Source organism: Hyperolius riggenbachi, chromosome 1, assembly GCF_040937935.1.
Source record: "Hyperolius riggenbachi isolate aHypRig1 chromosome 1, aHypRig1.pri, whole genome shotgun sequence".
Classification (NCBI taxonomy): Eukaryota; Metazoa; Chordata; class Amphibia; order Anura; family Hyperoliidae; genus Hyperolius; species Hyperolius riggenbachi.
In genome coordinates, this window is record NC_090646.1 from 500,257,950 (window position 1) to 500,270,744 (window position 12,795).

Sequence of the window (12,795 nt, forward strand, 5' to 3'; positions counted from 1 at the left end):
TATGAAATCATCTACTCCAACTCCGGGTGCCCAAACTCCACAGCCCTGCATTAATTACAAGGGATTTTTCAAGGATTGTGAGGTATTTTTAGCAAATAGATAAGACCCTTGGTTAACTTAATGCCTACATAGACAATCTGACATGGATGTTTTTTTTACAGATGTTATCCTGTTTACTGTGAGCCTGGAAATAACTAACTGTATGATACTGAGCAGGAGGGGCACAGTGATTCCCGGGGGGCCAGTGCCTCAGTGTAGCGCTGCCCATGCTAGAAAACACTGGAGGACTGGTTCAGGAATGGTGTCATAACCATTCTTCCTGCCTTGTCCTGCAGCTTCTCATCTCTAATTGAGCAATGGAATGGTGCTTCCTGGCTTTGTGCTCAGATGTGTTCAGGTCATTTGATGACTGTTTAGTATTGCAGAGATTTGTCACTGTTTGTGAAGGCCTGAAAGAAAACCTGTAACGAAGAAAACCTCCCCTAGGGGGTACTCATATCAGGTGGGGGAAGCCTCTGAATCCTATTGAGGCTTCCCCATCCTCCTTGGTCCCACGGCGGCGATGAAAATATTTACCTCCTCGACTCCAGCGCAGTATCGGCTCTCCGAATGGGGATAGGCAAAAATAGCCAATCTCCGTCGGGCCACTCTACTGCGCAGACGCAAAGTCTCCTGCGCAGTAGAGCGGACCCAACGGAGATCGGCTATTTTTGCCTATCTCTGCGCGAGGAGCCGCAACAGCGCCCCTGCTGAAGCCAGGAAAGATAAATAAATCAGCGCTTATCAGGCTTGTTGAGGGAGGATCCCGGGACACTTTGGGGGAGCCAGCGCTGGACTGCCTGCAGCTACAGGGGTGGGGGAAGCCTCATTGGGACCCTGAGGCTTCCCCCTCCCAAGGCGAGTACCCCCCAGGGGAACTTTTTCTTGATACAGAGTCTCTTGAACAACGGTCTACCCGAAACAAGTCAACGACGTCGCCTGTAAACAAACTACTGATCATCTGTATATGATAATTGCACTATTAATGGATATTTTTCAAGAACTTTTTTATTTTTTTAAACTTTTGATACATCAAAAAGATTTTTCAAGATGAGCATAATGTTTTAGTTTCCTCGAATGATCGATGTTGATATATCCTTGCATTCATATATGGTTTATTTTGGCGTAGTGGCACACCATTGAGGATAATATATACTTATTTATTTTGAGTCTCCCTATATACACATAGACCTTATACAAGCATGCAGATCAGATGTTTAGGGTGAAGTTTGGCTGGATTACCTGCATGCTTATTTCAGGCGTGTGATTCAGACACTATTGAGGCCATAATGATTAGCAGGACTGCCAACAACTGGCATTGTTTAAAAGGAAATAAATATGACAGCCTTCATATTCCTCATTAGTTTAGGAGTACACAAAATCATAGTTATGTGACATCAGCAGAGCTGAGTGTTAGGAAGTTTTCTTTGTGCACTGTAATATTCTAGAACACACCCCCCCCCCCAACCAAACAATACGGACTGCTGTTTTGTCAATCAGGCCTACTTAGTAATAGAGAGTGTTTTATTGATATCATTGTTAATATATTGCAGACGGGACTATTTTTCAAGGTAAAAAAAAAAAAAAAAAAAAAAAAAGCTGGAATAAGTCAAAAACTGTATCATATCACAAAGAAAAAAGATGAATAGATTAAAGTGTAAAGTGTTCAGCAGTGATGTCTTGTTTCTTGCCCAGGAGACCTTGAACAGCTTCAAATTCTAAAGGCACGGACTTGAACTTTTTCTTCATCTCTTTCTCAAAAAGCTTAAAAAGAATATAACACAATGAACAATTTTATAAATCACCAACACTCAACATTAATACAGCAAATTAGTAAAAGAACAAAAAAAAAAAACCCCCACAAAGTTTGTGATCATTCGACTACTATCTTATTGAAGTACTAAACCACAAAACATTGGTATCTGCTATTTTACACTCTGAAAATGAAGCAACAAATTGCACCGACTGTTCTAGAAATTGCTCCAGTATTCATGACAATTTTAAAAAGTAACAGTGTATGGGAATCTAAATGCTGTAATCTACGTACATTTTAAAATCCTGTATATAGGATTCTGCAATCCTCCTGATAACTTGTCACTTACTTACCTCATAAGACGACAACTCAAGCAGCTCAGAGATCTCACTTTCCTGTGAAGACAGGTTGCGGCTAATCACATTGGCTGCTCTCACAACATTTGGGTAGTAATGATTTTGCAGAGCCTGCAAATACAATATGTGCATTGATCAATAAATCTAAACATGCACTCTTCAAATTGTGTAACACTTTTGTTTTTTTAATATCAACAGTGTATGTAAAGAACTACCCATATATTCATACTAAATAGTCACAACTAGATATGTACACTAATCTGCTGGATAACTAGACTCAAGTACTAACAGGTACAGCTGGGCCCTGGATGTCTCAAGCAGGGGTCACACCAGTTGAAATCGCAGGCATCGGACCATAATGCAAAAATGAATGCAAAAATGAATGCAAAAACGCAAGGAATGCTTTCCTATGGGGCCGCTGCATTTTCAGAAACCATCTGCAATTCTGTATAGTGTGAAAAAAAAAAAAAAGAACCTGCACTACTTTTCTGCAAAATGCTGCATTCAATCACAATTGCACATATTGTGGGGAAAACAGCTTCCGAGGAATCAAAAGTGTGATCCCTACCCTCAGTCTACAGCCAAAATGGCTGCTCTGATGGTCCATTACATCTATGTCTCACACTGTGAATTGAGGCAAGTTTATCCTACAAAATGGTGCCTTCAGCTGAAGCTTACTCAATGGAAGTTTTAGGTATTTTTTTTCATCCATTTAACCTGATTTGCCAGCCATGCAAATAACGGAGTCCATGAACCACCAAAGGGGACATTGGATCCCTTACAAAGTTCCATACTGTTCTGTAAATGAAATGCACACTTGTGCTGTCCTGTTTGCCCTCTCTATGACTGGAGTATGCATTTGTACAGAGTTTGCAATACAGTTGAGGTGTCAAATGGATCCTTTCCCTCCAACAATTCACAACTAATAAAGGGGAATAAAAAGGAATAGTCATAGCCACTGCAAATGGCAACTGAAGCATCATACCTCAATCTCCCAAAGAGAACTCTCTAAAGCTCGGCTCTTTGCTGGATCTTGTTCCTCCATGATATAAGGGTCTGATGTCACATCTACAGTAGAAAACAGAAACCAAAGGTAACAGATGTAAGGAATCAATTCTTTTTATGCCCATTAAAACAGGTCGCTATAAGGGGCAATATGCGGAATCCCTACTACTCACTGGCTGCCACCCAACTGCTTAAGAATATATAGATTGAAACAGCTCAGTATACATGTCTGCATTTTACTAGTGCAGCATGATGTTGTTGCAAGGCCAGTGCATGCAGGATCTGAGCTGCGGCTATACTACCACAGTATACAATGTAGCAAGTGGTTAATTAGGCGTTGATGATATCAAGTTCATACAAATGTTATGCCTTTAAAACATGCTGCTTTGACCTAGATCAATCAAATGTGATAGCTGATTGGATAGTTCCAGTTTCAACCTGCATACATTTGCATAAAACTAACACAATTTGTCTCAACTTGAAATAAGCAGTATCTTATTGACAATCTAGTGTAAACTTCCACCCCACAACCCCCCTTTTACCGGCACAAAAACACTGTCAGTCATCAATGGACAACTTGTATGAATATTCACTTAAAGGACACGTTTGAGAAAGGAAAAAAAAATCCGCTACATTGGAGATGCCGACCTTGCCAGGTTGGGATCTTGTTCAACTGTCACTGCACGAGTGCGTGGCCATGCCGCTCTCGCTCACATGGCCTGGAAAGTTCTGCGCAGGTGCAGTACTTCTGCACAAAACACTCCAGGCCAAGTAAGCACAATCACAAGCGCCGCAGCCATGCGCTCACACAGGCGCAGAGGATCCCGACTTGGCGAGGTCGGCATCTCCAACTGAGGGGATCCCGGGACACCAGAGCTGAGGCGAGGGACAGATCGGCTGTCAGGGTCTGGAGGAAGCCCCAGGTAAGTAGATCTTGTTTTTTTTTTATTTTCTTAGATATGTCTTAAGGATAAAGTCTCCTTTTTTTAGTACTATAAAAGTTTAAAACCATTTATGAGCAGCTAATGAGATATAAAATCTTGATACAAAGCTTGTAAGCTGTAGCATTTCTAGATACAAGGTAACCTTGTCTAATGCCGGGCATACACAGCTCGAGAATGCGCCGGTATCGAGCCAGATCGATTCCCGCTCGTCCCTGCGGGCGCTGCTAATCAGTGTTTTGTTTGCTCCCATTATTCTCCCCGCCGGTATCAAGCGCAGAATCGATTCGGCAGAGTATCGGACAGGTTGAATATTATCAATCGAGCCATCAGCGGCTCGATTGATAATATAAAAACGGACCATGTATGCCCAAGCATTAGGACCCTGCACAGAACTACTGCCTTCATGTATTTAGAGGGATCCGCTTAGGAATAGCCCATTTGACTGGAGTAATGTACAATATGTATGCCTAGAGGCCGTGTGTTTTTAGGTTATATTTAGTAATGAGCACAACTTGGCCAGCGGTTTAAGGGGAATGGCTATATGCTCGTTGGAAAAAGTGAGTTTTGTGGAAACACTTAAAGATTTCAAAGGTCGAAGATGGGATGTGTTTTGGAAGGGGCTTTCAGAGACGAGGTGAGGCTTCAGAGAAACCATGTATATGTGAATGCAAGGAGGTGGTTCTAGGGAAGTACAGAAGAAGGTTGTGTGCAGAGTGGAGACTGAGGTTGGGGTGACATCTGGAAACTAGTAGAGATATACGGGGGAGAAAGATTGTGGAGAGCTTTGTAGGTAAAAGTTCAATGGTTCTTCTGGCCAATGAAGAGTTTGACAGAAAGGAGCAGCAGATAAGGAGTGAGAAGAAAGATGAATGAGTTGAGCAGCTAAGTTCAGTATAGATTGGTGGGGTGCCAGTCTGTTAGTAGTCCACAAAGTAGCATATTACAATAGTCCAGATGATATAAGTAAGAGCCTGCAGCAACATTTTTGTAGCGTCCTGGATGAGAAAAAGTTGGATGCGAGAAACCAAAGGAGTTCATTAAGATTCCAGTACTGTGCATGTAAATAATGAGTCAGAGGGGGCCAAAGAAAAAGCACTGAGGCAGCCCTACAGACAAAGGATGTGGAGAAGGGATCTGAAAGTTGTGAAAGACCTTTCATTCAAAACTTCTGGTCAACATCTGCACGTGCAGTTATGTTTATCTCATCAAGTTCTGCCAATGCTTTACATTATCCTTAGCGAAAAGATCATCACTGGTAGTTACAGTCAACGATCTTCAAGTGTACATGAGATGAAAAGCTATAAAAGTTTTATACATACTTGAGGCTTCCTCCAGCCCCCTCCATGCTGATCGCTATTTTACTATCCTCCTGCACCGCCTGGATTGTCCGGCAGAAGCCCCGTTAGATTTGCCAGTGGGCGCAGGCACAGTCCGCTCCCGCGGCTAGGAACGAGTGCTCTTGGCGACGGGAGTGTAGCAGGTTGCGTGCATGGGCAGTCCGGCCCAACTGGCAAAGCTAAAGGGGCTTCTACTGGACAATCCAGGAGGGAGGACGACGGCGGAGAGCGAGTGATCAGTGTGTGGAGTGCGCTGGAGGAAGACCAAGGTATGTATAAAACGTTTATACCCTTTCATCTCAGGTTTACTTTATACGTGTATAGCTCTCCTGATGTCACTGGCCTCACTGTAATAAGGTCATATCACTTCCCCACTTCTCTTTGCACACATTTCATATGTGGACACATCTAGTTAACCCTTTCTGCTAAGATGCTCAAATCAGCAGTTACCTCGGTATGAAATTTTATTTTCATGAACACTCAAAGTTCACAATTGTATCTTGAACATTTTAAAAAAAACTGCTAGATTGTACACTTCAAAATGCTAAAAACACCTAAATCATAAGTTAACATAAAAAAAAAAAAATAGTTACCGCCACCTGCATCGGGCCGATGGATGAGAGGTCGGCATGCAGGATGCCTTCGGATCAGGTTACAAATAAATGGAATGATCATCAGCAGAACTTGTGGAGGAGCAGTCAGAGAAAGTCTTGAGAGACGCTTGGCGAATGCAGCCACCAGGTATACAGGCAGATGTCTGCAACACCAAATTGCATTTAGAAGATCGTAAAACATGAACAGCTATATACATAAATAAAAACTTAAAGTGAAAATATGCCATCTACACTCAGGAAAATAATCTGCCATACTTACGTGGAAGACAAAAACAAATTGGCTAAATGAAAGAATCTTGCTCGATATTTCACATAAAACACGGAAGGGTCGAGGAGGGAATACAGCTTCCTGTAGAAGTCTGGGTACTCGCTATGGACACATACAGAAAGAAGAGAAAAATGTCATACCCAATAACTGATTTAAACAGCAGTTCTAAATGCAAGATTATGCTACTATGATACTATCTGAAGTTAGATTATTTTTCATTGGTGGGGTGCTTGGGGCATATGAGGCTGCACCATTCACTATAAACAGAGACAACCACAAAAGTTAAAGGGGAACTGAACAGAGAGGTATAGGGAGGCTGCCATGTTTATTTCCTTTTAAGCAATTCCAGTTGCTTGGCAGCCCTGCTGATCCTCTGCCTCTAATACTATTAGCCATAGCCCCTGAACAAGCATGCAGCAGATCAGGTGTTTCAGACTTTAAAGTCAGATCTGACAAGACTAGCTGCATGCTCGTTTCTGGTGTTATTCAGATACTACTGCAGAGAAATAGACCAGCAGGGCTGCCAAGCAACTGGTATCGATTAAAAGGAAATAAATATGGCAGCCTCCGTATACCTCTTCAGTTCCCCTTTAAAGGGTTCTCAGAACCAAAAGTAAAACATTTCCATAAAACCTCCTGCTTGTAGAGGTCGCTGTTATATTGTGCTGCCCCGGCTGCTGCAATTCCTGCATGGGAGATGTAGTTCATTAATGCGATTACTTCACCTTGGCCACTTTAAACATCAGTAGCTGCGGCTGGGAGAAGCAAGTTGGAAGCAGGCACACAACGGTACACACATGGGAGAGGGGAAATGGTACAGAGAAAAGCCCCATGACAATTAAATGCTTGCCACGCCCTCAAAATTTATAAACATCCCTTTTCAGTGTTTTTTTTCCTTTACAAGGCAGCATTTAGGTGTAGGTCTAAATGAAATATGATCAATGTGATGCTCATAATTCCAGCTTCTATGCCAATTTAATGCAAATTCACTAATTAAAAACAGCTTCAAGTGCATCTGAGTGGTCCAGCATCTAGTTTTTGAAACGGAAAAGTGGCTTTAACAAGAGAAATGAATAAAGGATGCTTGAATGTTTATTAACGCATGGTATTTATTCATAAAAAATTACTTTTAAAAGCCGCGAGAATAAGTCTGCCAAATCCTAGCCTCCTGGAATCCCCCTAACAGCATTCCTCAGAAAGGGAGTGCGGCAGGTAAAAATATGTGGCAGTCACTGTGCATTTTGTCACTGTAATAACAGAAGGGCATGTGAAATAAACCCTGAGTGAGGAGACGGGGACAAGACCCAGCAGTGGAGAAAAGACATGGGAGAAAGAGCCGGCGGACTGGTGGGAGTAGCACTGCAGTCCCTACCCTCTGCACAGTCCGTGAAGTAAGGGGAGGGTCCAGCAGGCATTGCACAACATTTTCAATGAAAATACCCAAAGCAAGAAAAGTGGATGCTTTGGGTTTAGGTTCCCTAAAGTGGATGGCCATGCGCGTCCTTGATCATGCTCCCAGTGCTGGGAGCATTCTGCACGTGCGCAGGATGCCCCGGCAAAAGCAGCGTGATCGAGGACTCACAAAGCCAGGGCTAAAAATGAAACTCAACCGCTGCGGGGGACCAGAGGATCATCCTGTGACAGCACAGGGCGGCAGCGGCAGCAGCAGGCTAGTAGAAGCCCCAGGTAAGTGAAACTTTTTTTTTTTTTCCTTTCAGTTTAGGTTCCCGCCCCGTTCACACTGCATGCGTTTCCAGCCACGTTTTGGGAACGTGTGCAGGAGGTCGACACGCACGACATCAGACAGTGCATAGAGTTCACTGTCTGATGTTCACACTCCCTGCGTTCGACCTGTGCAGTCTGGGAACGCATGCTGCACGCATTTTTTTTGCAAAAATGCGCTGCTGTCCCATTCACTTTTCAGTGATGGGATCAGCCACGCAATGCGTGCAAACACTGATGGCGTGCGTTCGCATGCGTTGCGTTCCGCACGCATGGCCGTCCGCATTTGTAATGTGAACGGGGCCTTAAGTTTACATACCTAGGGCTTCCTTCAGCCCCCTCCACCCTGATCGCTCCCATGCCGTCCTCTTCTGACTGCCCATTCGCCTGCTACTGGCCCTGGAAAATCCATCAGTCAAGGCCAGTCGGTGCATGCGCAGTCCAGCCAGGTGCGCTCCTGTCTCGCTCCTGACGGCATGAATGCAGCGGGAGCGAGCACGCGGCCATGCGCAGTTGGCCAAGAACGGAGAGGAAGAGGAGGAGGTTGTGGGAGCAATCAGGCCAGAGGAAGCTCCAGGTGTGTATATTTTATTCATGTGGCCCCATCTCAGGCTCACTTTAAGATATAACTTATATGTGTCCGCTATCTTTAGCAGTAGTAAATGATGCAATAATAAGCATAAACAATAAATCTGAAACACATTTCTACTTACAGGTTATGCTGGTGAATCAGAATGAACAGTCCATTCAGAGCCAGAAGGCTGATAGCTCCACCTGGGCATAAAACGAGAACACGGTTCTAAAACTGTCACAGTTGCACTTTAAATAAATAAAACATGTTATATGTGCTCACCGATATCATATGCGGCCGTGAGGAAATCTATCATCAGCGTGGGCTTGATCATGTGAGGCAATATAGATTCATGTAGGATCAAAAGCACTTTCTTATACAGACTCACAGAGAGCTGCAGAGAACAAACAAAAGTCAGTGTCCTGGCTGGAATATTAAACCTTCTGTCCTATTTCATCTTTAAATAGAATAAATGTAATGAAGGGCAGTACAAAAGCGCTGCATGAATGTGGCACTGGCTGTCATAGGGCTACTGTTAGCACAAGAGCAACATGGAGCACTGAGCACTCACTTTATTCTTCAGAAAGTTCATCCATACTCTCTCAAATACCCTCTTATGCTCCTGAAACAAAGAAATTAATCATGGTTTCATATTATGCACAAAGGGAAAGTGCATGCACCACAAAAGACATAAGCTTCACTTCGTTACCTTCAGCTTTGCCGGTTTCCATTCATCACATTTCTCTGATTAAGAAACAGAAGACATTGCATAATTTTAGTCTTCTTTTAGTCAGCAGCTTAAATGATGAACAATAGCAGACAATAGCACAGAACAATGTCCAAAACTCACACACTGTATTGTACAATACACAGGCACTGACTTCCACATTTACAAGTTTTCTAAAAGAACCTAATCTACTTCGGCAAGCATAATGACCTTTCTTGTGATTTGCATTAATCTATATTAAATGTCTAACCAAAGAGGAGAAGCTCGTAAAGCCATTTCCATTAATAGGTTTTAAAACTCAATTCCATGAAAGTTTTTATATTAGCTTTGTATTAGTGTGATATGAAAAATGGGTAAGCAGGGACGAAGCAGCACTCTTGGAGCATCATAGAGTGGGCAGGGCGAGTGGGGAGAGCATTGCCAACAGCCAGGGGAATTGTGGGCCGCAGTACTCACACTCAATTTGGCCCGGTGCACACCAAAAATCGCTAACAGATCCGCAAAACGCTAGCGGTTTTTGAAACGCTTTTTCTTATTTTTATGAAGCGTTTTAGCTAGCGCTTTGTGGTTTTTGGTAGCGTTTTTTGGTGTAGTAGATTTCCTATATTGTTACAGTAAAGCTGTTACTGAACAGCTTCTGTAACAAAAACGCCTGGAAAACCGCTCTGAACTGGCATTTTTAGAGCGGTTTGCGTTTTTCCTATACTTAAAGAGACTCTGTAACATTCAAAAGATCCCCTGGGGGGTACTCACCTCGGGTGGGGGAAGCCTCCGGATCCTAATGAGGCTTCCCACGCCGTCCTCTGTCCCACGGGGGTCTCTCCGCAGCCCTCCGAACAGCCGGCGACTGTGCCGACTGTCATTTCAATATTTACCTTTGCTTGCTCCAGTGGGGGCGCTGTGGCGGCTTTCCATTCCGAACTACACGGAAATACCCGATCTCATTCGGGTCCGCTCTACTGCGCAGGCGCAGGAAACTTGCGCCTGCGCAGTAGAGCGGACCCGACGGCGATCGGGTATTTCCGTGTAGTTCGGAGCCGACAGCCGTCAGAGCGCCTGCGCAGGAGCCAGGAAGGTAAATATTGACGTCACCGCTGCCCGGACTCCACGGAGGGCTGCAGCGAGACCCCTGACGGATGGAGGACGGCGTGGGAAGCCTCATTAGGATCCGGAGGCTTCCCCCACCCGAGGTGAGTACCCCCCAGGGGATCTTTTTATGTTACAGTTCCTCTTTAACATTGGAGGCAGAAATGCCTCCGCAATCCAAAAAATGCCTCACCCGGGAGTATGCGTTTCAGCAAAACGCCTCCCGCTCTGGTGTGAACCACCCCATTGAAATACATTACCCTACCGTATCCGCAGCCGCAAGCGGCTGTAAAAACGCGAGAAAGCCCGCTCGGTGTGCACCAGCCCTCAGTCAGATGCAGTCATCAGCTAGCCTGGGTCGTGGTCTTCTGCACAGACGCTAACACTGCACGCCTCTCGCAGCTGGGAGCACTCTGCACTTTTGCAGTTTAGAAAGACTAAGTGCAAGCGCAGATTGCCTTGGCCACAGGAGTGCAATTATGAAAGGAAAGCGGCCCCTGCGCAGAAGACTATGACCCAACCATGGGTCGCAATCTTACAGGGGGGAGAGCGGCGGCCTAAAGAACAAGGCAACTTCAGCATGGGACCTGATAGACTTCAAGGGGCTGGAAGGTGAGTAAAACTTTTTTCTTAAGGTACCCATATATTGTACAAAAAAAATAAATAAATAAATGAAAAAAAGAAAGTTTGATTTTCCCGTTTTTTTTACCAAAACGATCGAAAGAAAGTTGAAAAGAATTTTTTTTTATGATCAAGAGAAACAAACGATTATCCAGTTTTTTTCTATAAAAATATGGTCAGACATGTTGGAAAAATCTTTATATTTGATCTAATGGAATAATCAATTAAAATGATCAAAAAAAAAAAAAAAAAAAAAGTGAAAAATTGTACCATGTATGGGCACCTTTAGGGTCGCCTGTACAGTGGACCAAATCTCCTCTGCACATGCTGCAATTTAATTCTCCTGGCTTCCTGCCGCAATGCATGCCGGGAGATGTAGTCCGTTTTGCTACATCTCCCAGCATGCGACACATACGGAGGAGATGGTGACCACTATACAGATGCAACAGTGCAAAATAAGTGCACTGGCTACAGTCACATGATTATATTAGAAAATGGTCGCTAATGGGTTTATAAAGCGGTCTGAAATAGCGCACATACGTATGAGGAAATCTACACGCACCTTTTTGTGCTACTAGAAAGTTTGCTAATTCACATTCTTCTGGCATGTTAATGGATGAGAGGAGGCTGAAGACATTGTTCTGGAGGGGCACCGGCAAAGCCTGTATGAAATGAAACAAGGAAATATTCAGCACAAGCTCCAATTCTTAGTTTAGAAAGTTAAGGAAATAAAATATATTTTGTTTTGCTGATTGCTTTTCTTGTACATACAATAGTGCTTGAAAATGTATGAGCTCTTCAAATGTCAATATTTCTGCATAAATATGACCTAAAATGTGATCCGTATATCATGCAAGCCCCACAACTAGTTCATTAGAGCTCAATTATACAAATATGTCATTGTGCCTATTCAATTATTTCTTGAAATAACAAAAAATAATAATAATTAAAAGCTCCATTTGTGGGAATACTTGAGCTTGTCATAGTAAATTTCTGGGTTTAAAAAAAAAAAAAAAAAAAAAAAAATTATAAAAATTCTATATAATAATAGGCAACTGTCCCTGCTTACAGCAGGGAGAGTTGCCTGTGTAGCTGGGTCCGTGCCTTTCACACAGGCAGGAGGACAGGGACGGGGCCAGGGAGCCAGGCGGGCGTGTGAGCGGGCGGCCGGGTGTGCGACGGGCAGGCGCGCAGAGACAGACCTAGCCCGTTTTTAAACGGGCCGAGGTCACTAGTTACATTTATAAGGCTGAAAAAGTGTTTGTAGCTAATGAAAAACATAACATTAGAAAAGTAGTGGATGATTGATGTCAGGACACCTTCTGGGGAAAAGACACAGGAAACAAAAACAAAAAACAAAAAAAAAAACAAAAAAAAGGGGCTCCCTTAGCTTGCTATTTCAATTGGCCTGGCACAGCTATTGGCCTGAGGAAGCAGGCTCAGACCCGTGAAACGCGTTGCCTGTGCTACCAATAAAATCTTTTGTCCCTACAAAGATTTGTCATCCTTGAGGTAAGCAACCTCAAACCTTTATCGGTTTTAAAACTGCTTTTAAACGCTTTTATATACCACCAGGGCGCCTCTTTAAACCATTTATAACATTAGGAAAGCATTTATATGCAAATATTGAATCATTCTAATTCTAAAAAATTGTGTATGTATGTGGGTCATTGGGTTCTTGCAATGATATAATTCGCAATAGGGGGTTACTTGCCAAACACACATGCTATAATAATACTGAGTAACACTGAA

The 12,795-nt window shown here is 43.4% G+C and overlaps 1 protein-coding gene across 2 annotated transcripts in view; it reads right to left on the reverse strand.

The window, feature by feature from the left end:
* Window positions 1-1,097: 1,097 nt before the first annotated feature.
* The window catches only part of NOC4L (nucleolar complex associated 4 homolog), a 33,445-nt gene continuing 21,747 nt past the window's right edge, over window positions 1,098-12,795 (reverse strand). The window contains exons 6-15 of one of the 2 annotated variants that reach the window (XM_068271595.1): window positions 11,606-11,705; window positions 9,319-9,353; window positions 9,181-9,231; window positions 8,892-9,003; window positions 8,752-8,812; window positions 6,308-6,418; window positions 6,034-6,191; window positions 3,134-3,216; window positions 2,146-2,259; window positions 1,098-1,803 (exon numbers count right to left, since the gene is read on the reverse strand). In XM_068271595.1, the coding sequence (XP_068127696.1) occupies window positions 1,690-1,803; window positions 2,146-2,259; window positions 3,134-3,216; window positions 6,034-6,191; window positions 6,308-6,418; window positions 8,752-8,812; window positions 8,892-9,003; window positions 9,181-9,231; window positions 9,319-9,353; window positions 11,606-11,705 (939 nt within the window). In that variant the 3' untranslated portion in view covers window positions 1,098-1,689. Of the gene's footprint in view, window positions 1,804-2,145; window positions 2,260-3,133; window positions 3,217-6,027; window positions 6,192-6,307; window positions 6,419-8,751; window positions 8,813-8,891; window positions 9,004-9,180; window positions 9,232-9,318; window positions 9,354-11,605; window positions 11,706-12,795 lie in introns of both variants that reach the window. The other variant, XM_068271594.1, reaches the window with a different exon arrangement.